At 40.1% G+C, this 25,830-nt stretch overlaps 3 protein-coding genes across 3 annotated transcripts in view; 2 read left to right on the top strand and 1 right to left on the bottom strand.

Annotated features, from left to right (window-relative positions):
- Positions 1–495: 495 nt before the first annotated feature.
- Positions 496–2,106, top strand: LOC306889160 (endonuclease domain-containing 1 protein; the record flags this gene model as incomplete). Its single annotated transcript, XM_079447886.1, has 2 exons — positions 496–945; positions 1,039–2,106. The coding sequence occupies 2 exons, from the start codon at positions 496–498 to the stop codon at positions 1,645–1,647; spliced, it is 1,059 nt and encodes a 352-aa protein (XP_079304012.1). The 3' UTR covers positions 1,648–2,106.
- A 3,038-nt stretch (positions 2,107–5,144) lies between these two features.
- On the top strand, positions 5,145–11,123 carry epob (erythropoietin b). Its single transcript, XM_079449196.1, has 5 exons — positions 5,145–5,336; positions 7,550–7,677; positions 7,758–7,841; positions 7,937–8,095; positions 10,142–11,123. The coding sequence occupies exons 1-5, from the start codon at positions 5,321–5,323 to the stop codon at positions 10,304–10,306; spliced, it is 552 nt and encodes a 183-aa protein (XP_079305322.1). The 5' UTR covers positions 5,145–5,320; the 3' UTR covers positions 10,307–11,123.
- Positions 11,124–11,524: 401 nt separating this feature from the next.
- Positions 11,525–25,830, bottom strand: part of nlgn2b (neuroligin 2b) — a gene marked incomplete at its 5' end in the record, with an annotated part of 39,196 nt that continues 24,890 nt past the window's right edge. The window contains 5 exons of the mRNA XM_079448100.1: positions 11,525–15,436; positions 15,579–15,945; positions 16,355–16,508; positions 16,625–16,890; positions 18,226–18,411. Of these exons, the coding sequence (XP_079304226.1) occupies positions 14,521–15,436; positions 15,579–15,945; positions 16,355–16,508; positions 16,625–16,890; positions 18,226–18,411 (1,889 nt within the window). The 3' untranslated portion in view covers positions 11,525–14,520. The remainder of the gene's footprint in view (positions 15,437–15,578; positions 15,946–16,354; positions 16,509–16,624; positions 16,891–18,225; positions 18,412–25,830) is intronic.

The following is a 25,830-nucleotide window of genomic DNA, read 5'->3' as shown; positions in this document are numbered from 1 at the left end:
CCACAGTATACGAAGCTATAGGTTTTTTTTAAGGATAGAAAGAATAGAAAAGAAATAGAAGTCAGTAAAGGCCTAGTAATCGGTCAGGTGTTGACTGAAGAGATGTGTTTTCAGCGTGTGTGGAACAGATTCAGAATGTTTTTTCCCTTTGTGGGATGGCACTACAAGACGTTGTTTATTTGCAGAGCGTAGGGATCTGGCGGGTACATAAGTCTGTTTTGGCGAGTGAAGATATGTATGGAGGTGCTGAACCAGTGGTGGTCTTGTTTAGGCCAAGAGCAGAGCTTTGAGTTTGATGTGAGCGACTATTGGGAGCCAATGTAACTTCGGGTCTTTGAAGACCACTCTTGCCACTGAATTCTGGAATTTATTTGTGATCCACTTATTACATATAAATGATGACAGAATTTGTATCCTTCTGAGCTTCTCTATTCTATGGCCATTAAAGCATGAGCTGTATAATTTGCTGATAGGAATTACACCATTGCAGGCAACATGTCATCCGTTCTCCTGTTTTGCTTATCTAATCATTCAAGTCATTCCAAGGAAATAGTTTCGGCGTTGTCTCGCTCAGTCATTTCATCCGAGGAACACTTAGTTGAAGCCATCAAGAAGATCCTAGGTGTGCCTCTGACAGAAATGCATCCCTCCATCATGCCTGTTGCTCTTGCCTTCACAATATGGCTCAGTGTACACTGGGGTACAGCAACTGTTGTTGAGGACTTCAACCACGTTGAGAGATGCAAAGATTCGCTGTATATGGGCACCCCACCGCGTGGTGTTATTGACGACAAACTGAAAAAGATTTGCCAGCGCTACGCTGACAAACCACGATATGTGACCTTGTACGATCCCCGAAAACGAATTCCGGTGTACTCTGCTTACACCTTCAAGAAAACAGAGGGCGACCGACGGGTGGACTATCCCTGGATGTATGAGCCTCAGGTAATCTTCTTTGGAAGGGGTTTGATTCCCAGAGAGGGAAATGTGAACAAAATTTGTGCCAAATGCATGAGTATAATAATGTGATGATCTTAGCTTGCAGAGGTAGATGGAAATGGAAACATGATGTCTTTTCCCACCGGCTACCTGCACATGAAGTTCGAGGACAGCCAGGCGGTCTTGGAAGACTACTCTGATGTGGTGCTCTACGAGAGAGGCCATCTGAACCCAGACCAGCACCAGTCTGACCCCCATGACCGAGCATCGACCTACACGCTCACCAACGTCGTGCCGGAGATCCGCGAGTTCAACATCGGACCGTGGCGCCAACACGAAGAGCGCATCCGCGTGCGCCTCAACAACTTCTGCCGCGGCACAGCTTACATTGTAACCGGGGTAACAACCACCGGTAACACGATCCGACGCAACAACCAGGATCGAGTCGCGATCCCTGAAGACGTGTGGTCCGCTTACTGCTGCACTGACTACGACCGAAACGCGCCGCACAACGTGCGCATCCGCTTCCCGACCCAAGCGGCTCTCGCCAAGAACGCAAAGGAGGGCAACACTGTTCACGAGCTCCCGGTGCAGGACCTAGAGATCTTCCTGAAGACCAGAATGGATGTAGACCAGAACTTCCAACTGTTTTATGATAACTGCATTTCACCTTCACCTCTCCCTCTCTACCTTCACCACACCATATAACCATGATATTAGCTCAGCCTGGTTTTGGCTTTGGTTTTGCAGTAGGTTTCTTGCTTTCTTCCTCCATTAGGTGTTTTTTATGTTATAATGTTGTAGAATCAGTTCTGGAAGATGCTAGTAATGAGAAATTATATATATATATATTTATAGGCCTATATGCAGGGCTATAAAATGTTGTTTAGTTTTGTTTTTATGTTGTGAATGTTTTTGGTCAGTTATGTTGCAGAAACAGCTTTTTCTAGCTTCACGATCTAATATGAAAACGCACACATAGTGCAAACATGAGCTGTCTTCGTTTGCATTCACACATTACTTTGTTAACTGACACCCCCTTACGTTTTAGGTGGTTGTTTTCAAGCACGAATGTTAATTTGCCTGTGATGGCATGTAAAAATACTGATACTGCAGCCTTTCTCGCTATTTCAATTCTTTGTTCTGTGGGTTCAATAAACATGACATAAAGAATGTGTTGACGTTTTTCCTATTTTTTAAAGTCACATAAAAAGATTACAGTATACCAGGCTTAAGTTTGTACAAAAGCACACTTGTGAATAGGCGAGTAAGGTAATTGGCCTTATTCTTATGAACTTATAATGTCAATTTTAAACCCCATATATCTGGTAAATGTTAAAACATTTAAGAGTAGGCCTACTCTAGATGAAGTTAACAGACGGATTTTAACCCACAAAACACTATTTTTGATTTGATTAAAGAGTACATCAGATCTGTTTGTCATGATTCTGCCGCATCATGTCATGTTTCTCTTGGTTTAGTGGCAGGATCATGACAGAATCTCATGTTTTGTGTGGAGAGAGGCAATTATTGTTCTTATGGCCTTCCATACTCTCTCTCCTGTCTCGTCTTTGTTCCCATCCTCTCGTTACCCTCGTTATTGATTAATGCCCTTCACCTGTTTTTCTCTTGATTTGCTCCCTTATTTAATGCCCTTGTGTCTTCTGTCTTGTGCTGGTTCATTGTGGTTGTGTGGTGAGTTCTTGTCAGTCTAGTCATGTGTTAATGTTTAAAGTGTAGTTAGTTTTAGTCTTGTCATGTTATTATATTGTCATGTTTTGTTATGTTACCCCCACGTGGGTCTTTGTTTTATTATTTATTAAATTATCTGTTAACCCCTTACCCGCTGTCTGCACCTGGGTCCTCTCTCCGTGTCTCACCACGAGAATCATGACAGAATGAACCAGCCATAATCGGACCCAGCAGACAGAGGGATCGTTGTGGCAGCAGTAGAGGCTGCCGGGTTCCCCTCCAGGGTTAGAGGCTGCCGGACTCCCTTCCAGGGCCAAGAACGCCGGACTCCCTTCCTGAGTCAGGGCCGCCGGACTCCCTTCCAGGGTTGAGACTGCCGGATTCCTGCTCAGGCCCGAGGCCGTCGGATTGCCTTCCAGGGTTGAGACTGCCGGTCTTCCCTCCAGGGTTGAAGCTGCCGGAATCCTGTTGCCCGCAACCGATCCCCAGCCAGGCATTCCAGGTCGGTGCAGCTGGGCATTCCAGGTCGGTGCAGCTGGGCATTCCAGGTCGGTGCAGCTGGGCATTCCAGGTCGGTGCAGCCGGGCATTTCCGCCTGGTGGAGCTGGGCATTCCTGCCCGGCGGAGCCAGGCATTTCCGCCCGGTGCATGCGGCCATTCCAGCCCAGTGTATGCGGCCATTCCAGCCCAGTGCATCTTGTCTGTGACTGCCGGCTATCCAGTTTGTTTCTGCCGGAGCTACCCAGTCCGTGTCTGCCCATGTTTGGACTTCCCTTTGGACTCTTGTGTGCCCCTTACCTTGGACTCTTGTGCTTGCTTGTTTTGATTTATTGTTTTATGTTGATTTTATTGTCATTGTCTGTCTTGTCTTGTTTGTGCCTTTAGGAGCATCAGGTTGCTGCTCCTTTAGGAAGGGCTTCTGTCATGATTCTGCCGCATCATGTCATGTTTCTCTTGGTTTAGTGGCAGGATCATGACAGAATCTCATGTTTTGTGTGGAGAGAGGCAATTATTGTTCTTATGGCCTTCCATACTCTCTCTCCTGTCTCGTCTTTGTTCCCATCCTCTCGTTACCCTCGTTATTGATTAATGCCCTTCACCTGTTTTTCTCTTGATTTGCTCCCTTATTTAATGCCCTTGTGTCTTCTGTCTTGTGCTGGTTCATTGTGGTTGTGTGGTGAGTTCTTGTCAGTCTAGTCATGTGTTAATGTTTAAAGTGTAGTTAGTTTTAGTCTTGTCATGTTATTATATTGTCATGTTTTGTTATGTTACCCCCACGTGGGTCTTTGTTTTATTATTTATTAAATTATCTGTTAACCCCTTACCCGCTGTCTGCACCTGGGTCCTCTCTCCGTGTCTCACCACGAGAATCATGACACTGTTAAATTTAAGTGCTGCATTTTCTTTTCTACCAGTGTCTAGTTTATATTTTCTTATGATTTTTGTTTGACCTTTTGCGTTTTGTCAGTTTTGAGAAGTATGAACAGTTATGGTCTCTTGAGAGGTAACTGGGAAGACATATCAGATATACGAAAGAGTCAGTTGTTAGCTTGTGAAAATCAGCCTTCGTTCTGCACAGTGCCTTGAATTCCTGTATATATAATTTGAATTCATATGAAAATCTGAGTATGTTTATGCAGCATAAACAGAGGCTTTTTCTAAACAGCTGTCAATAAATGCTCCATTGTATGATAATTCACAGGTCACACATGGGGCAGTGTTTCATATGGCTTTAATGACTGACCACTAAGCTATAAGTTGAATTATCATGCTTGAGAGAGATGTCTTTTATTGCTTGAGACAATAATCTAATCTGAGGCAGACACAAATGAGGATGGATACGCAAATGCAGTGAGGTTAATAAGCTTTAGTGGAATAGATGAGCCTTCTCTTTCTCTCTATCTCCCATTAACTCATATTCTATTTCTCCCCATCCTTTCTATTGTTTGTCTCCGGTTGTACTTTAGCATACATATATATGGTTATAATGTTTAATGAATGTACCACAAGTAAATAGTAAGACTGTGATTGTGATCATTGCATTTTATTTATTTTATTATGCATTTTGTTTAATTTCAATTTACATTGTTTTCTGTAGCTGACCACTTACATTTTTTATTTGTTTTCAAAATGTTGAACAGGCAGCAGCATTTATGGTCATATTTGACTGAAACACGTATTATTGCAGTCTTCGCATAAGATTTGAACACTAGATGGCGTTGCTGTCAAACTTTTAAGATGTTCGTGAAGCAGTAACTCACAGACAGATCATTTACTTTTTCTTGTAATTATTTCAGTCTGAAAAAGTTTTGAGTAAATCTGGAATAACAAATATTTTATGAGCACACCCTTAGGGGTGGTTTAAAGTGATGCATTTATTTATTATTGTTTCAATTGGTGGAGAGCAGTCCAATATGAAATGCGTTCAGCGAAGTTTATCTGGTCAGGCCTCAAACGTCACCGGATTGTCCATTGAAAGCATATCGAGCGAATATACAGTAAGTGCCAAGCGCAGACAGAACGAGCTGTAATACCATCAAGGTCTCACGGGGTCACGCAAATGTCACAGTGCGCTGAAAAGTGAAAGCTGCGCAATCTGCTGTGACTTTTGGGCGCTGAAGAAACGTAAAGGTCTGATATCGCGTAAAGGATTTAAATAAAGGATGCATCGTAAAAATGCACTTTGCGGATGCAAACGTTTTCAGGTAAGTTTCCACGTGGAGCATTAGAATATACAAAAACATTGCACGGTAATGCAAGTTCGTAATATTATACTCTCAATTAAATAATAAAACGGTGCAGAAGAGTGAATCTGAGTCTTGCCATAATGTAACTTAACGAACTTTCTAACGATATAGAGCTGCGACTCCTTTAACTTACAAATAGGGAATGTGTGGCATTACACAATACCAATACTTTAAAATCGTAGACTAGTTACAGCTGTAGTTTTAAACTTAGTTCTATCACATTCACTAACAGCCTTGTCGGATTGTGTGCACGTGGTAGCGTGGCCGAGCGGTCTAAGGCGCTGGATTTAGGCTCCAGTCTCTCTGGAGGCGTGGGTTCGAATCCCACCGCTGCCAAACCTTTAGCATTTAAACAGCGTAAAAAGGGACACACTGCATTCCCTTTGACTAAGTGTAACTGAATGACGTCCCAGATTGCAGTATTTTGTTTGAGATAGTCTACAAAGGTACCATAGTATAACTATTGTGAGGATATGATTTTTGGGCTAGAGAGTGTTCCGATCATAAATGAAGCTTATCTTTTTGTATCTGAGGTAAAAGGCTGCAATGATGGTTAGCAAAAATATGGTGAATTGGAATTCTGCAGGAACAATTTAACCAAATAAAATATTTATAATGGATGCCTGCACTAGAATACAGCAAAACACAACATTTTCTCACGACAGAGCGTAATTTTCTCATATCTTTGTGTTTTCAGTTTATGTCCCCACACTGCATCTCTATTGAACTCTGTGGCTTTGCAGTGTTCTCCTTTAGAATCGATCATGTGATGTGAAGCCACAACTTTGTAGTATTTTCTAAAATGATCTGCCTGCATCAGTATCACATCGCTAGAGCAGACCATGTTTCAACAACTGTTGTACAAGTATTAACATTTCATCACGGCGAGGACAACACGGAGGAATATTCCAGCTAATGTACAACGGATGTTATCCATGGTATAGCCCAGGGGTCGGCAACCCAAAATGTTGAAAGAGCCATATTGGACAAAAAAAAATAAAAAACAGCTGTCTGGAGCCGCAAAAAATTAAAAGCCTTATATAAGCCTTATAATGAAGGCAACACATGCTGTAAGTGTCTATATTAGCTTTATTACCCCCATAGTATCAAAATGATAAGTAGGCTACAAATACATAATGAGCATTCATGATTAAATGTTTATTTTCCCCTGCATCGCATCCTGGAGAGAATGACGCACCACGTGACTACTCTGCTGTACGATGGTGCTTTAGGTTTAACTTCCATTATAATTTTAATGTATTATGTTTCGTTGCATTGATGAAATTAAAGAAATACAATAAAGAAATCAGATTTTTGATGTCATTTTTACTTTAGGATTCGGAAAAACAACAAAATGTGCAACGTGCATATGCATCCTGTAATTTCAGACATCCCCATGGATATAAAATGCAGTCCTCTTCAATCCTCAATAATACAATACAATCCTCTTCCCCCAAACTATATACTATATACTGACAAAAATCAGTATCATCTGTGAACTGAACGTTTTCCCACGCTTTATTATATCCCGGGTTGCAACAAAACTAGCAGCAGTAGTGGAGTTTGGAGATGCAATCCACTTCTTAAATTTATCCTTCCGCTCCTCTAATTTTCCACATTGGCAATGAAAGCAAATGATTTGGTCCAAGAACTGTTGAATCATCTGTTCTCCTCAACTATCTTTCTCTTTTTCCCCTTGGGATCCATGACACACCCGCCGGTTTGTTTGTTTGTCTGTCAGCCACCGGTCTGGCATCACGCGCGCCGCCGCCGATCTGACAGAAACGCGTGTCGCAGTATATGACGTAAATCTTCGTTGACAGAAATGTTGAAATTAAATATTATACACATTTTTACAACGTTGAAAAACTTTAAGAATGTTTGTCATGTTTTTCCTCCTACAGAAATTATATTTAAATTTTCATATTTTTGAAAAAGCTCTAGGGAGCCACTAGGGCGGCGCTTAAGAGCCACATGCGGCTCTAGAGCCGCGGGTTGCCGACCCCTGGCCTATACTCACTAGGTATTGGGAAGGGGGGCCCATCGATGAAAATATCCTCCAAATCTTTGCCCTTTAACCAAAGGGTTGCTTAGTCTCAATAGACAAGCAAAAATGATTACAAGAAACAGGTTTGTTAACATTTGTACATTCATCGATTCTGTTGTTTCAGATCTGGTGTTGGTTTTGATGGTGTTCGTATGGCTGGCTGGAGACCCGGTCTCGTCCCTCAGACCCATCTGTGACCTGCGCATTCTGGACCACTTTGTCAGAGAAGCTCGTGACTCTGAGGTCATCATGGTGAGGTCATTGCTTCACGCAACATTATATTCACATTGTTTGAATTTTTCAGACACATTCATTGTTTCTCATGTTCCCAGAGGGGTTGCAGAGGGGGCTGCGGTGTGATGAAGTCCTACTTTGTTCCTTTGACTAGTGTCAACTTTGCTGTTGGGGAACAAAAGGTGTGAGGCATGGAATACCATGTTGAAAGTTAATGTGTAAATATAGTAGTGCCTCGGCGGTCAGCTTCATTCATTGTTTATGTGTTGAGGCTCAGGGGCAGGCTGAAGAGGTGCAGACTGGACTATCATTGCTTGTCCGGGCTCTGAGTGCAGCGAGAAGCACAGTGAGCAGTTCACCTCTGGTCAGCACGCTGGATGACAACATCAGTAACATGCACAGCCTTAGTCAGATCCTGCACAGCTTACACCTACAGGTGTGTGAATTAACTTTAATATACTTTTGGGTTATTTGAAACTCGCCTACCCTTACATTTACATTGATGAATTTAGCAGATGGCTTTTATCCCAAGCAATTCACAGTGCGTTTTCTTATTAGTATGTGACATTTTACCTTTGACATTTTGGGGTGTCTTCAATTGAAAAATGATTCTTAAATAAAAACAATTACAACAGAGGTAGGGTTTGTGAATGTCATGTGATCATGTGCATCACACTATCATATCACGATAACTGTTGGAGCTTTTAACACGGTATACAGTATTGCCACAGTTTCTTTTGCAAGGACAAGACATATTTTCAGTGCTCTTGTCTTAGTAACAGCTTTTATAAAAACATTTATTAATAAAATAAACATCACAAGCTGAACACACTGAGTATTTAAGTGTACAAATGTTGAATAAATAAAAAAACTAAATGTAAATACAAAATAACCCAACTGTAAAGAACAATATAAAGAAACCAAACATTCTTAACCTATCATTTCTGGGTTGGCATGTTTTAGTCCAGATAAAAATATCTGACGTGTTTTACTATAATAAAATGGTTTTATTTTGTAGGTTTTAGTAGGTTTGTCAAATCGATTAATCGCGATTCCAAAATAAATGTTTGTGGTATGTATGTGTGTGTGTGTGTGGTGTGTACTGTATATTTATAAATACAGTATATATAAATACAAAATCATACATGTACCTATTTAAGATGTGTACTATATATTTATACTAAACATTATTAGATTTAAAGATATAAATATGTATGTATATAGACAATGTGTGTGTGTGTGTGTACTGTATATATGACACAGACATAACACAAATGTTTATTTTAGAATCAATTTGTTGCAATGAATCGATTTGACAACACTAGTTTTAGTTTCTAGTTTAGGTTAGTTTAAAATATTTGCAATGAACTTAATATATAAAAACAGAAAGCAGAAAAAAGTCAAAGATGGGTCTTCATTTAGGTTGCCTATATGTCAATATGTGTGCCAGAGTGCTGGTGAGTTCATGTTTTATGGTGGCATTAACACAAACGTATCTTTTCTAATGTGGCCTTCTAGGAAATCGTGCAAACGTGCAGGTTCAGTCAGTTTACCCTTTAAATTCTGTGTCTCTCTCACCCGTTTGTAATAGTCTGTGTTGCGGCATGTTTCTGGGAAGCGTGCCTTATTCCCCCAAAGTAGTTCAGTGACTGTCAGGTGAAGCGCACAGTGCTGTCTGTGGTGTGTTTACGTGCATAATATAAGAGTTGGTGAGTGTTGCAATGCTGGGATACTAACCTTTTTAGGAGTAGGGTATTTATAGCTAAACCAGTGCTGGGAATGATGTGAAATGTGTAATGTGAGCAATATGAGGCCACAGTGTTATAAATATGATATATATACATTTTATTTTATATAGTTGGTTTAATTGCTGTTAACAACATATGATACATACAATAGATAATAAAAATTAAATATCATTCAACAAAAGTCCTAAGTTGCTGTAGATAGATAAGAGCATTGCATTTGCACCACAAAGGTCATGGGGTTGATTTCCAGTGACATACAAATAAAATGAATACACCAGAATGATCATAGTAGATTCATTGTAGTTTTGTTAATATTTTGAATTAGCGTTTATTTTATATTTTTAGTTAAATTTGTATCAATATAATTATGTGCTTTTGTCATTTTATTTTATTTTAGTGCCTCAACTTTCCACTGACAAAGCAACATTTCTAATTTATAATATTTTATTTTATTACCTTGGTATACATTAAATACGCTGTAAATGGATAAATGGAAGCCTATGGGGCATGATATTTCACCATAATAAACATAAAATATACACCTTTATATAATAAAATCAGAAGTCCCAACACAATCTTTATTGAAATTCAATTGTTCTGCACCCACAGGTGTGTATATAGTCTATTTTATGACGATGTGGCTCTTCCAAATCAGATTTTGGAGCCAGAACTATCCTGGTAAATTAATTTGTAGCTCAGCAATTTTCTGTAATGAGACTCCTCTGTTTCCACAGCAGGGCAGGTCCACGGCCCTTTCAGATGATTCAGCTTCTACCAGCATACAGACGCAGGAGGTCTCAACCCTCCCGGAGCTCCTGCAGGTGCAGAGCAGTTTCCTGCGAGGAAAAGTCAGGCTCCTGTTTTCAGCTGCACCCGTCTGTCAAAAGCAAAACCACTGAGATGATCTCTGAGGACCTCATAACCTATTATGACGTGAAGTGCAGTCACGTATGCATTCAAACACACATGCCCAAACAAATTTTCACTTACATTTATGCATTTGGCAGACGCTTTTATCCAAAGCGACTTACATTGCATTATCCGATACATTTATACATTGGTATCTGCAATCCCCTGGGATCGAAGCCACAACTGCAATGCTCTTACCACTGAGCTACGAACAAATTCACTACTGAATCCTAAATCTAAGGCTCAGTTTGGAGAGTTCTCCCACGAGATCACAGCGGTGGTCACGGGTTTGATTCCCGTGTCATTTTAGATAAAATGCACCAGCCAAATGCAAAAATGTAAAGTCGTGTCACCCCTGAATGGTTTGCTCATTTGCTCTGCATTTCGAAGCATGCTGACGTGGTTTTAGCACAGGGCTTTTGTGCTCAGTGAACGTGTGAATGCTGTAGGGCGTGAAGCAAAACTGCAGTGACACCCTGACCTGCTCAACAAGCCCAACATGGCATCAGAATCTGTGGAGGAACACGTCTGAGACCACAGGCGGGGCCTGTGTTTGCCCAAAGGCTCAATGCTGTGTGCCGAACAGCTTGTCTGGTTGTTTCCAGCCACCTGGACTCTAATACATCCGAGACGTGTGTGTAGAGCCATTTTATTAAATCATCTTTGTTTATATTTTGTATAAATCCAATGTGCTGCTATATTGTAACGACGTTGTCAGCTATATTTTTAGCTGAATATCCAGTTTTAATCGCACGGGAATAAGATGGGCTGATGTTTTATGTTGACTTTAAAAACCGTCGAGCCTTGAAAAGAGCATTTGCTACTGTCAGTATTTTTGTTTTTGTTTTTTGCTTAAGAATTTTCTCTCTTATTGAAATGTGAATGTTTCGCTTGAGGCCGAAAGATCTATTTATGGTTCAGCAGGGTTTACTAAACTACCCACAACCCTGAGGGGCACTTTTAATAAAATAGGGTGCCACCTAGAGGACAAATCAAGGAGTGCAGAAATCAAACTTAAGTTTACATTTCTGCATTTGGCACACGCTTTTATCCAAAGCGACTTCCATTCCATTATACCACTGAGCCACAGGAAAGCCACCGTGTATATAAATAAAATAAACATTTATTTTATATTTTCAAGATAATATTTGCTTCACAGTGTAGTGAGATACACAAATAAGGAGGCAGATATCTGTATGTTTAATAACTTTTTTTAATGTTGTCCAGTTCAGATACACAACATACAGTGTGTAGTAGCCTGTATAGGAAATAGAAATATGAATTTAATTCTTTAGACCTGTTACGGTCGTACAGTCCCCTTATCTCAAGCCTTTTAACGTTGCTGAAATTCAACAAAATGAAACTCAACAGGTGCAAGTCTTTTTTTGGCGACCAAGCATTAATACTCAACAGTTGTTTTTTCTGTGTTTTTCTTCATTATTTTTTAAATCCTCTATAATACATAGGCAATCCAGACAAAAAAATCACCATATGCGTCTGGTGAGAATGTGCTATATGTCTGTTAGTTGCCAGTAGAATCCCCTCTATCCGGTTATTTTGTAGAAAAATATGAACTGTTTAAAGTCTCTACTTTGAAATATATGCAGCTCAAATTCACAACAAAGAGATAAACCGAAACTCTGGGGAATCCCAGCCCGAATCTCAAATGGTTTGGGTAACGTTACACTTCTAAGAACTTAAAACCAGGTAAGAGAAACAACAATCCCACAGTGTCATTTAGTTCACTGAAGCATTAGAAAGAAAACCCAAGAGAAACACTCAAACAGCAGGCCCTCGAAAGAAAATGGTGCTGACTCAAGCGATTTCTGTCCTAAAGCCTTATACCAGGAACAAAAATGGGCTTACATGTAACCGATGGAGGCTAGTTTTCAGCCTATTGACGGCAATGAAACTTCTTTCATTTAATGTTCATGTTTTGTTTTGCTACAACATTTTCTCACTTTGTTCCCCAAAAGTTTCCATCTTCAATTTATTTAAAACGTCAGATACAGCCTGCAACTCTTCTGTCCACTATGTTGTCTCTAGAGACTAAAGCACATCGGGTTTTGCAGCAAATTTGAATTCCAAATGCAAGTTTTTCCATAAAAACGCACTCATTCTTGACTTGAATCTCCTCTAATGTGAATTTATTTTAGTCTCATTTCCCTCAACATTCATTACAACTGAATGTCTTTTGAAACACAGTCAAAAAGAACTTTTAATATCTTTAAAAACAAACGAGCGAATTGGCGTCTAATACAGGATTTCAGAATTGGGTGTAGAGATGCGATTGGCTTAATGAGCTTGCACCTGTTTTTATAGTGGATGCAATCGGCCGTGAGCCCAACAATAAACAAAATATTTACAAAGACCATGTCATCTCTTACATTTATAAAAATGTACATTTTGCATCTTGTTTTTTTTTAGTTTGTCAGGCTGAACGTCTGGCATGACAGAAAGTGGTATTTTGTGGTCATCCTTCCACTGACAGAACCGTCAAAACGAGACAAAACAAATCATACGGATGGAGAAAATGAGCTCAATATGCACAGTCGCCTTAGTGTGTGCGTATAATAAATGTTTATTTAAGTGGCGTGAGGGACGACGCCTCTTCCACTGTAGGGCTCTTCCAGCCACGTAGTGTTCCAGATCACGTCCGTGTTATATGCTTATACTTTTCCGACCAAACTTAAGTTCCTGAAGCTTTTCAGTATCAAGACCTCTTGTTCAGAGACCCATCGTTCCCGTTACAAGCTTACATTATATTCATACACACGCACTTGCACGCGCACACTCGAACCTCACTTTCCCAGATCGTTCACAGCACCCTGAAAGAGAGATTTCAGAAAAAATAAGTAAAGAGGTGAGAGGCTGAATCTGTAGGTCTGGTGACAAGGCATATCACAAGATGTCCGCCTAATGACAAGTGAGTTCAAACTCAGAATGTTCTGAATAGGTTGCGAGCTCTCTTGGGCTCTGGATTAGAGACAGGGAGAGACTCCAGCTGTGCGGAGGCGCAGGTGTTGATCCCGTCAGCCTGGACGTTTGGCGGAGTCAGAGTCTTTATGGAGAGAGTGCAACACAGTGAACATTCCTCAACTTAGAGATACTACAGAGGAATACACGAGCAGTGAGAAAAATTGGGGTATAAGAAGGACAGGAGGGGGGATCTGTGCAGTCCGGGAGCTTCCGTATTTATAAATGAAAAAAAAAGAAGGGAACTATTTATTCTCTTTATTATCGTCAGTTTTCATTGCCAGTTATGATCATGTATCTACAGAGAGAAAAGAATCCCCAATTAAGTGCACAAAATAAAAAGAAAGAGTGATAGAAAGAAATAGAAAGAAAAAAAGTGTTCCAGAAAAAGACAACAGTTAAAGACAAAGAAAGATGAGTCTTAAATCTTGCATGTGGATTTAAACTCAGTTGTCCAGTTTTTTCTCTTAAAACCAAATCATGCAAATGTCCCAAAGCTTAAGAAATAAATTGAAGATTCCTTTTTATATAGATATAAACATATAGTATTCTCCCCATAGGCAAACAACAGTGCAAAACAAAAGGCAAAAATAAACCAAAAAGCAGAAAAAAGAGGGAACAAAGAAAAGAAAAACATATTTGGCACTTTTCCCCTCGATTCTGTAAATTCCTCGATCAGATCCAGTACAGGCGATTCTTTCCCCGTCTGTCCACGAGACTGCGTCTGACAGGACGATGATCACAGTACTTGGCACAAGAATGCTGGTAAAAATTAGAGAGTAGAATCTTTTCTCATTCATAGCCTTATAAGGTTATCAATAATACATATTGTACACATACGTTTTCTTGATTTACAAAACAGTCCAAAGTAGGAAAAACTGTTCTTTTTTGGGGACTAGAAACAGCTACAGCGGAGAAGTCGGGGAGAAAGTAAAAAAAGAAAGATGGCAATGGAAAGTGGGAAAAAAAGTGGGAGAAAAATTAAGCTCAGTAATGTAATAGCTGCTGTATCGAGTGCGGAAAATGGTCCACGCTTTCTCCTCCTGCAACTTTCAATGCCCAATCCAAGAAAGGTAACGAAAAGACAGAAAGAGAGAGACAGTGTAGTGGGTGAGGATACGAGTTAAAAAGGATGCAAGTGGTGTGTTTGACATTATCCGTGTAAAGCACCACTCTTATTAGGTCTGTGTTCCTATGGTTCAGGGGTCTGGTCCCCTCAGAGGGTCTACTATACTCGTGTGGTGGAGTGTTGGTGGGGCAGGGCGTTGTTGCTGTGCCCCGCACTTGGTGCCGGGGCAGGGGGGTATGTGTTGAAGGCATGAAGAGGTTGCATGCCTGTGATGGTGCTGGGGATCATAGAAAGCGTGTTAGTCGTCATGAGGGGCACGTCCTCGGGTGCCCGTCGCAGTGCCAGAGTGTAATCCGGCGGGCACACGGGTGGTCTCAGGGGATCCAGGTCGCCGTGGAGACCACGTGAGGGAAGGGGCGTGCCATGGTCAAGCTCCACCCTCTGTTGCTTCATCTGCAAGGACATTAGTTCCTCCTCCTGGCTAAGTGCCAGGTCGTTATGGGGCGGGGCTCCCACAATGCCCACACCTGGCACCGCCCCACGTTGGGGCGAGAGGCGGCGGTGTCGCCGTTGAAGCAGCTCGTGACGTTTGTCGCGTTTGTAGTACAATGCGGCGAACGCCAGCACGTTCAGGAAGAGTAGCGACGCACCGATAGCCACTGTCACGCTTAACTCTGTCGAATAATCTCGTTTTTCTTCCGGGAAGGGGGAGAAGCGAGGGCGCTCTGAACCATATTGGTCAGGATCGGGCGGGAAGGTGGAGACCGTGGGGTGGCGCGTGGAGCGTGTGCCGGGGCTCTGCGTCGGACCCTGCCAGACGGGACGTTTGCGGCCTCCGGGGGGCAGTCGTGTGGTTGAGTCGATGATCTTTTTATGCAGGGTGTGAAGGTGAGGAACCAGCTCCAGCCAGAACGCCACCTTGTTGGCACGGTAATTGTCACGGATGCGAGGCTTCAGCCCGATGTGCAAGTACTGCTTGTCTTTAGGGCTGAACTTGGTCCAGATCACCTCTTCAAAGCGATTCGGTTTGGTATGGATGAACTTAGTATCCTGTGGCACAGGAATGTTGGGATCACTAGAAAAAAAATCCCAAGAGAGATTGTGAATTTGGGTTTAAACAAATGTTTGTACATTTTTTCAAAAGCCTTTTATAAAGTTTTGTTTTTCTTTTTTTAAACTGTTTAAAAAAACAGGGAACCTATTTAAAGGTTGCTTACCCACTCTTGGCAAAGTTGGTCCAGTAGGTCATCACCACGGCACTGAGCATGACATCATTCTTGGAAAAGTTGCATGGAAACAGATCCGTGGCGCCCACCATGGGAACGCCGAATACGTACGGGATCTCATCGCCATGGGCTGCATCTGCCCACTCAGGTCGTGCCTCCGTCTGGCAATGGTGATGGAAGGTGTAAAAATAAACAGGTGACTGAAACTCAGCATGCAGCTTTGCTGTGGCCACCGCCGGGGCCACCCACTGGTGGTCAGTGAAAAGCGCAAGTAGAGTTTTACGCCGCATGTCGCCGTTATCGCGGTCAGCCCAGTCTGTGTACATGAACTTTATGGTCTCCCGAAGTATGTCTTTACCTTAATAAAGAATAGAGAGAGATAGAGAGAGATAGAGAGAGAGAGAGAGAGAGAGAGAGAGAGATGATGGATGTTTAGATCTGGTTGTCACACTAAGCTGGGCGCCTTGTCTCAACACAGGATAAAAATCATATTTCGAAGAATGCTAGTAACCAAACAGTTCTTGGCAACCATTGAACGACAAATTACAATGGTAATGGTAACATTTCAATGTTCAAAATAATTAATTACTTTTAGTTAGATTTTTAAGTGATCTTATATATACATTTTATAGTAATGTAATATGGTACAATACACACTACTCATAGCAAAAACAATTTCAAAAAGATCTGTTGTCTTGTATCTATTCATATAATTCAAAATATAAATCATCCATTCAGCTAGTTTGAGTCTGTACGTGTGTACTCACCGACTGGATATGCGTACAGGTTGTCCACAAAGTTGGATATGGTGTAATCGAATGAAGCTGCAGAAATTCCATCCTCACCCTCACTGTCATCCACAAACTTCAGCCCTTCGCCCTGATTCACCCCCAGCAGGATGTCGTAGTTGAGGAACTCTCCCTGCGGACATTACGCAAATGTCACCCACAGCACTCACACTCACTCATGAACTGTCATGACTTTATTCAACGAGCACAGGGAGCTTCTGAGCATTATAAACAAAGCAACCTTCTAACCTGCTGCATGAGGATTTCTGGGTCGTCGGGAACCACGTCTCCATCCAGCACAGGTCCGAATGCGATGTGGTAGCGTTCAGGTTGGATGTCCTGTTCCACCAGCTCCCTGTAGCTCTTTCTCCGCAGACAGTCCACCAGATCGGCAGTGTCGCTGTAGCTGCAGCCCACCTTCTTGGCCAGGATCTTGGTGTACATCAGCGGCCGGTAGTTTACAGACCAGCTGGATATGGCCGAGCCACTCTGAGCAATAGCCCTTTGGAAAAGACCTGAAATCACAGAGCGTTAAAAGAAGAAAACAAATTAAGTTACAGACCTCGTGTCATTACAAACATGTATGGAAGAATGTTGTTACGATATATATATATACATTTTCCAAAGTGTGTCATTAGACTAATTGCAATTTCTTGTTCTCAAGTGACTTACAAGTATCAGAGCGTCAAGACAAAGATGCTTGAATAATAATTTTTTCGACTTCAGAAAGTTAAGGGACGTTCAGAATGTCTTTTTTAAAAACAGAATGTCTTTTTTAAAAAAAAAACATTTAATTAGGCTAAAACACTGTAGAAAGTAAAATATAATTTATATATTGATATAAGGTAATTTATACAGTATATTGGTATGATAATAAAGGCGAAAATATTGTTAGAGACAATCAAAAATGTTTTTATCCAGTTTTTTTTTCAATGTAAGTTTTTTATAGTTTTTGTATAGTTTATCATATATAAAATATAATTATGTTATAAATACAAAACATTAAGGAACACAACTTAAAATATAAAAAATATATATGAATTATTTTGAATTTATAAAAACGTTTAAATCCGCTGGTCTAGATCTCATTTCAATCAGAGAAATAAGTTGGTAAAGTCTAATATAGTGCAAGCTTGCAAAGTCAAAAGATTGTGCTGGCGTTCAGCAATGTGTAACCTGTAACAGCATGAGCAAGCAGTCGGACGCTTGCTTTAATAAGCGCTGTAAATACAGCATGTTGAAACTCTGAAAATCCGATTCATTACTTGAGTAAAAGTGATACAAAGTGAGCTCAGCAGTACACAGACCAGCTCAGAATAACCGTGTGGAAACCATCTTGGGTTTCAGTGCCCCGCTGCACCGTTATGTAAAGTGTTCCACTTGTTCATCAAGAAATTCTGTTATTAATTATTAAAACGTTCCCCCTCCCCCCCACACACACAAGCGTGTGTACATACCATATAAGACCCCCCAGCTGCAGTTCCCTATGAAATCAATTAAAAATCTGCTCAGCTGCAGTCCAACACTTCAGCATCACACACCAGTTATACATGTTGCTTATTATGAATCTGTCTCACATCCCGCCATTTTTATCTCACAGTTCTCATTATAAACAGCATCGCATGTGTGATCTTATGATAGCGACGTAAATCAATCTCACACACGGATGCGCACAAACACACCCCCGCAGTGCCAAAAACTTGATGCACTTACAGAGTCACGTAGTAAATCAGTGGTTTAAAAATATCCAGCATAAAAACGACATCTTTGAGAAACGTCTGATTTTGTGTGTCACGTAAAAACTCAAATATTTCTATGATAATTTCAGTAATGAGAGCAGAGGCTCAGACCTTCAGAGTGATGGGACAGGATGAGAAGGTTGACGCACGAGGCTCCGGCACCGGATCCAAATATGGTGATTCTCTCTGGGTCTCCTCCAAAGTGGCCGATGTTCTCATTGAGCCAGCGCAGAGCCTGAATCTGGTCCAGCAGCCCATAATTCCCCTTAGCAGACTGATCTCCAGTGCTCAGAAAACCTGCAAAGAGCGAGAGAGTTAGACCGGAGATAACAGACGGTGCAGTCCAACGGTATAAAAAGACCACAATCAATATGTTGACCAAGATGAAGCGTTTTTAGGCCGTGAAGAGCAAAGTACATTTGTAAAACGAAAGGAAGTGAGGCAGAGGATTAATGGTGGATTCACACGGTACGCGGCAGTCATGTCTGTCCAGTTCATTTTCAAAGGGAAACATGCAGCGACACAAAGGTTATAAGTCATACAAGTCCATATTTACTGATAAAAAGTCATTTAAAGGAGCAATGTGGAGATTTTAGCGACATCCAGTGGTGAGGTTGAAAAATGCAACTAACGGGACACTCCACCGCTCACCCCTCCCTTTCATAGCACTATGGTGGCAGACAAAGGTAAGAAATGTCGTCATGATTTTGCTTATTTTCCAAAGGAGATAGCGTATTTATGAAACACGCTCTTTAGAGAGCAGTTTGTCCGTTTAAGGCTAGAAACAACATGACAAATTCCACGTAAGCCAACCTGTGGTGTATGTAGATAGAAATAGCCTCTTCTAAGGTAATAAAAACATATCGCTTCACTACGTTAGGTCTATATACATATCTATATAATATTATATTGCATTTCTGTCAATAGATCCTCCAAAAAATGACACACAGCACCTTTAAAATTGATAAAAATAGCAGGCAATGTAATGCCATGGTCATGCATTGACTCTTGTTATCTGCAGTATATATGCTGTACACTGTATTTAGTACAGTATATAGTCTCACTGTTTTGGAAATAACCTTTTACAGTTTTTCTCGATTGTTTACACACAAATATTAGTACTTGAGACACAATGACCACAACATGTAACTCATTCACCAACCCCTTGAACCAATTCTGCTAAACTACAAGCACAATTCCTGCTTTACACTCACATTGCAGTTCTAAAACACACTTTTTTCAAAACACTACACACAATTCTCTGCATTTGGCACAATTTTCAGATATGAACACTGATTCAACACTGGGCAAACACCTGTCACAAACGTGTAAACCCCTTTTCCAAGCTATGGAAGATGCATGTCGAGATATAGCAGCTGATGCTTTTCATGGCTGGACTGAAAAACATTGCTTGAGATGTGGATGAGGTGCTGTGGTCAGACCCAAACCGAAGAGAAGATGCAGCATATTTTTTTACTGTAACTGTATACAGTCAATTCTTCTGTTGTTTTGTATGTACACCACTGTATGTGCAACTTTGCGTTGGTTGGGATGTACACTGTACATTGTTTTTGTTGGAAAAATAAAATATATTTGTTATCGTGTATTTGTGTGTTCTGACTATAAAATATATTTTTTATATATATATATATATATATATATATATATACAAAAAATATTTTACAACACACTTATATATCTACTGTCTGTAGTAAGTGTAACACTGAACCATATAAAGAGCAAAGTCATTATGATGAATGGAGAAGTGTTTTCCATTCATTATAGTGTTTTATATTGAGCACATCAGTGTTCAACTGGTTCTTATAAATGTCTATTCATATGATGGTTTGTGTGTGTCATTTGAAAACAAAATACCATTTTGAGAAGAAAGAACATTGTTTTGAATGTGAAGTTTCATTTTGCAGGAGAATTAAGGGGTTTTGCCCATTGTGTTTGTGTTTTTGATTTGTGTGTAGAGTTCTGAGAATATGAGGCATGCTTTCAGAAAATGTGTGTAGACAATTGAGAAAAACTGTAAAAAGGGTTGTGACATCTGCAACATTCACATGACAATAATAACATTGTGCTGAAGGATAGGGGATGCGCTGCCAGAAGCAGCATTCATGACTGAGGGGAGCACAGTTGCTTATCAGGCAAGTACAAAGAATATATGCTAAGTCACATTGTAAGCTTGAGCCTCAGAAGTCAAGGACAACCCCTAGAAAACGACATTCATTACATATTCATCAAATTGCAAGATCAGGCCACCGCAGGCAAGTCCCTAAAGAGGAGTGAAGTCACCCAGTGCATTACAAATACAACTGTAGTGCAAATTAGTAGAGAAGTGTGGACGTGAGGTCTTTTTTTAATAGTTTCACGTTAGGTGAGGGTAAATCCTGGAGGAGGTGAACCTTAAAAATGTTCGGAATGACCTGGTATCATACTATTCAAACTATTTTGGCAGAATGCAAAAAGTTGACCCGCTACACTTATTAAAATGTACAATATATGGCGCATACTGTGCTTGGCACCGTGTCCCACAATGCAATGACCTTCCATTTCTGTAACAACGTGTGAACTAGATTTTTTTCCTTACTTATTATTTAATAAGACCGACAAAACATAAAACTATAGAATATGTAGCATATATTTTTTAAAACTTGGCTTATGGTTTTATTCTATTGTAATACAGTTTTTCTCCATTGGTTTGGCTCATTTCTTGAAACAGAAATTACATTCTCAAAACAACATGGCAATTGTTTACAACAGAATGGAATTTCTCATTCATTTGATCAAATTGCAAATGTCTAAATACATGTGTCAATGTCTCGCTACATCTTTGCAAATGATTAAGTACAGGTAGCCTACATTTAGCACAATTTCCAAGTGAATTGATCTGGAACCACAGGAGTAGTGGCCAGTAGTAAATTGATCTAGTGGAGAACATAGAATATTCCTATGTAATTGTCTGTAGCTGTAGTGTATGACTTATTTGATGTTTTCTTTTTTACGCTATTGTAGAGAATAATTACATTTACTCACTTGGCTGACGCTTTTATCCAAATTATGGGGTATTATGGGGTCAGTTGTGGCCTGGGGGTTAGAGCGTTGGGCTTGTGATCAGAAGGTTGCTGGTTCAAATCTCAGTGCCAGCAGGTCATGACTGAAGGGCCCTTGAGCAAGGCACCTTACCCCTGATTGCTCTGCAGTAATGTGTCACTGTAAAAAAAAAACTACTTGTAAGTCGCTTTGGATAAAAGCGTCTGCCAAATGAATAAATGTAAATGTAAATGTAAAGCGACTTACAAGTAGTTTTTTTACAGTGGCACATTACTGCAGAGCAATCAGGGGTAAGGTGTCTTGCTCAAGGGCACTTCAGTCATGACCCAGCTGGCACTGAGATTCGAAGGTCAGACTGGTGGTCAGAGCGTTGGTCTTGTGATCAGAAGGTTGCCGGTTCGAATCTCAGTGTCAAGGGCCGAAGACGTAGCCGTAATATTATTGGCCACCGGGCCACGGTGGATGTCCCAGGCTAGCGAGTGGGGCAATACAACTATGTGTGCTGCCATATCTGAGAATGGTGTGGCCACTCACATCCCCAGTCCTGGCCCATACAATACACAGAAGCTCCTTCTTTTCTTGGACTGCCTTCATTTTGATTTGATCACTGAAAATGAGAGAGGTCTTGTAGGGCCTCACCTACAATATGAGTACAGTAATCATTGTCAATGAAGGACGGGGCTAAGACTGAAAGGTGGACATGAGGGATGTTTCAATGGTCCTCTGCCATAGTGACAAAACATCTAAATATTCTGACTTGCAGTGCTTACACAATGCCAAAGGGACGAAGCATTTTGGGGGCACTGTCTGTTTAAAAATCGGAAAGAAATTTAGTTTTGACACATGAGTGAACTGTTTTGGGAGAGATATGAGCTTTTGCAGGTAAACCATGGTGTTGTGCTGAACCATCCACACTATTTTGGCAAACGCATTAAGAGTTTTGAGAACGTCTGGTCTGTTTCAAGAAATGAGCCAAAGCAATTGAGAAGGATCTTTGTCATTTTCGTGGCACTGACTGTTTATATGGGAAAGGAATTTAGTTTTGAAGCATGAGTGAACAGTTTTGGGAGAGATGTTAGCTTTTGCAAGTGAGCTATAGTGTTGTGCTGAACTGTAAGACTGTTTTGCCAAATTATCTTAGAATTTTGAGAATGTAATTTCTGTTTCAAGAAATGAGCCAAACCAATGGAGAAAAACTGTAATGCAAATCAATGCAATGCGATTCGATTCAATGCGCTGCGATATAATTCAATTCAATCGCGACTCTGCATTGTTGCAAAACAGCTTTACATACAGCGAATAATAAAAAAGTAACACAATTTCTAATCAAACAGTTCCATTAAGTGGCATGTGTCAAATTTCTCATGTCATGTCAATTTGCAATACATTTGTGTAAATGATTTCAAGATTCTAATCGGTTCCTATGTAGAAAGATGACCACATTATTGACAGTACATCAAAATCAAACCTTTTTAAGGGATGAATAAACGTCAAGTGTAAAGTTTTTAGAAACCGGTTAGAATCTTACAATAATTTTAATTTGAACCGAACAAACTGCATATAATTTAAGTCTGTGCCATTTAGTCTAACTGCCTCCCATACTATTTTTAGAAAACAGAGACTTGTTTTGTGTAGTAAAGTAGTATTTCTTGCTTCTGTAGCACAATCATTGGCTGAAAGAGTGATAAATGGGAGAACAGTGTTGAAGAATTGGTTGCTGTGATTGTAAGGGCCGGTCTATAGATCTGACTGCCTTCATATTAACCTTCTTCTGTAGAGCTGTTTGCTGCTGTTGCCTGGCAACCAGCCATTTCTTCCTTCAGAGGGATGTGTTTTGTGACCATAAAAACACAACGTCGAACGTTGCAAAAATGCAGTGATTATCTTAAACAACGGGTTGCGTGCACATGTGCTCCGAAATATCATATTACAATTTAGGAAAATGATCAGTCAAACGTGGAACCCCGCGCGCTGCTGAGATCCTCAGCCTAAGTTTCTCTCTAAGCCGTGCGCCGAGTTGAATCTCCTGCAGATTTTGATGCTGAGACTAGCAGTTTGGGGCTGGACTCATGCATATGCACCACTCCAGTGAATGGCAGAACGGAAGAGAGAGAAAAATGGACGAGATAAGGGAGCAATGCAGTGGTGGATAGATAGATAGATAGATAGATAGATAGATAGATAGATAGATAGATAGATAGATAGATAGATAGATAGATAGATAGATAGATAGATAGATAGATAGATAGATAGATAGATAGATAGATAGATAGATAGATAGATAGATAGATAGATAGATAGATAGATAGATAGATAGATAGATAGATAGATAGATAGATGATAGATAGATAGATAGATGAATGAATGAGATGGATGAGATGGGTGGATGGACAGATAGATTGATTAACGCATTTCAAAAATATATGAAAAGATTCTGTAAAATAAAACATTACAATTCTGTAAAATGTAATATTTTTAGTGTAAAGCGATACTTTTTAATATTTGCCCTGTGACCGGAAATATTTGAAAAAATGGCACCACATTTTAAATATCTTGGGCATTTTGTCACATTTGTATGTTTTTACGTCAAGGCCTGGTTCATTTTTAACCCGGCACTGTGTATGGATGAAAAGATAGAAGCAGGGATAAAAGCAGGAGATTTTTAGAAATGGAGAAAAGGGGGCTAGAGAAAGAAAGAGTGAGGGAGGGAGAGAAGAGGGGGAGAGTGAGAAAGAGAGAGAGAGCAAGAGCAAGAGAAGGCAGAACCAGTGGTGTAATTGCCTTCATGAATGTGTTATTCATGAGCCACAGATTTGAAAATAGATTTCAACAATATTTCCATGCTCCAGTTATTAATGGAAAATAATGGTCTTGTATGATCTAGATACAGATCATCAGAGAACTCTCGCTCTCTCTGCCTGGTTCCCTAAAGTACTGTAAGCTCACAGCAGAGCATGGAGCATTCATACCAGAGGCACGGTGGGTGTCTGAATTGACACTGTTATGCCTGGTGGCCATGAAATAAAGACAGAAAGAGTGATAGATAGAAAGAAGGGGAAAAGGAAAAACGTGTACACTGCAGCACAGGTTAAAAAACACATCTGCATAGAAGCCATTTTCATTACAAATGTACTTTACAAACATGGGGAGAATATCATAATTTAAACATATACAGTTTAAGTGCTTGGCCAGAGCATATTTAAAAAGAATCTAGTACAACCTCTTATAGAAATGCGTCTTTAAATAAAACAAGGCGTATTAATTTACGTTTACAGAGACGGTACTGCATAACAAAGCTGCCTTTGGTCTGTGACCTCGCAACCCCACTTGTCCTTTCGGTTGTTTGGAAGAGAGAGAGTGAAATTGGTTGGTGTATTGGTTGAAGTATAGTAAAAGAGCTAATGAGCTCTGCTACGCGGGTCCCCGCTGTGAGGCCACATCAATAATCCACAAACATAAAAACAATATTCTGCGTTCTGCATGGGTGCACCTTACAGGAGGTTTAAGAATGCTAACCTCGTGTTTTGACAGAGGATGTGCTGATACTTAAATAGAAAGGATGGGGTAGAGACGTCCTTTGTATGTCAGTAACATTCTAAAGATTCATATGGCGATAAGCTAAAATTAGTTTATGAATTTATAAGCTATTATCTGCCATGTTTGAATGTAAATTTAGAGAACTATAGTTGACAAAAGCAAACATTCAAAAGCAAAAATACATTTATTTGACCTAATTAAATTAATAGATTATTTTGTTATAGATTATGAGAATGCTGTCACTGCTCCTTTTCTATGTTGCAACATACCTAAGGGTAAGTATATGAAGATTCATTTTCATAGATAGATAAACAAACATTATTTTATTATGTTGTGATTTTATTAGGTTTTATAAGGTGTTGTGAGCTATTATTACTTAAAGGAATAGTTCACCAAAAATAGGTCCCCATTGACTTGATTATGGGGACCATTTTATGGGTGAACTATCCCTCTAATCAAAACAATCCCACAGCAGTTTGATTGATCTTAATGGGAATTTACAATAAAAACATGATTTGGTTTTTGCAAATGAACTTCATATTATTTTATACTTTTGTTCTTTTAATCTATAATTGTTTTCCACCAAATAAATACAACCATCACTTGCCATCCATTTACTGAGTCAATATTGCATTTTTTCCCAAAACAGAAATAAACACTTTAATCATGCAAAATCTCTGCACTGCTTTCCTTCAGTATAAATATGAAAATCACCTGCTTATTCTGACGCCCGCCTCATTCTGAAATCTCCTGTGACATTTACATTTGCAAAAATAATCTGCTCATATTCCAACACTGCAAACATTGATTGTAACCCCTCAAATTGGAATTTATAATTATGCGATTAGCGTCCGCAAAAACGGAAAAGCGCATTTCAGAAACATAAATAGCTCAAAGCAAATATCTTTGAGAGGTTCACACGGCACGTGAATCATAATTTAGGGATTCGTGTGACTGAAAATGCAAACTGTTGAAATGAAGACTTAATTGGGGGAAATCTGTGTCTTGAAATAGGACGGATTTGATAAAGGGAACAGAGAATGAGCGTGCGATGTGAGAAGGTGACGTGGACAGAAGTGGTTAGGCTGGGTTAAGGGAAGAGCACGGCGAGGTCTATCG

This window comes from Barbatula barbatula (assembly GCF_947034865.1).
Source record: "Barbatula barbatula genome assembly, chromosome: 24".
In the NCBI taxonomy this organism is placed as follows: domain Eukaryota; kingdom Metazoa; phylum Chordata; class Actinopteri; order Cypriniformes; family Nemacheilidae; genus Barbatula; species Barbatula barbatula.
The sequence above is the reverse complement of the archived record's forward strand: the minus strand, read 5'-3'. Positions and strand labels throughout refer to the sequence as shown.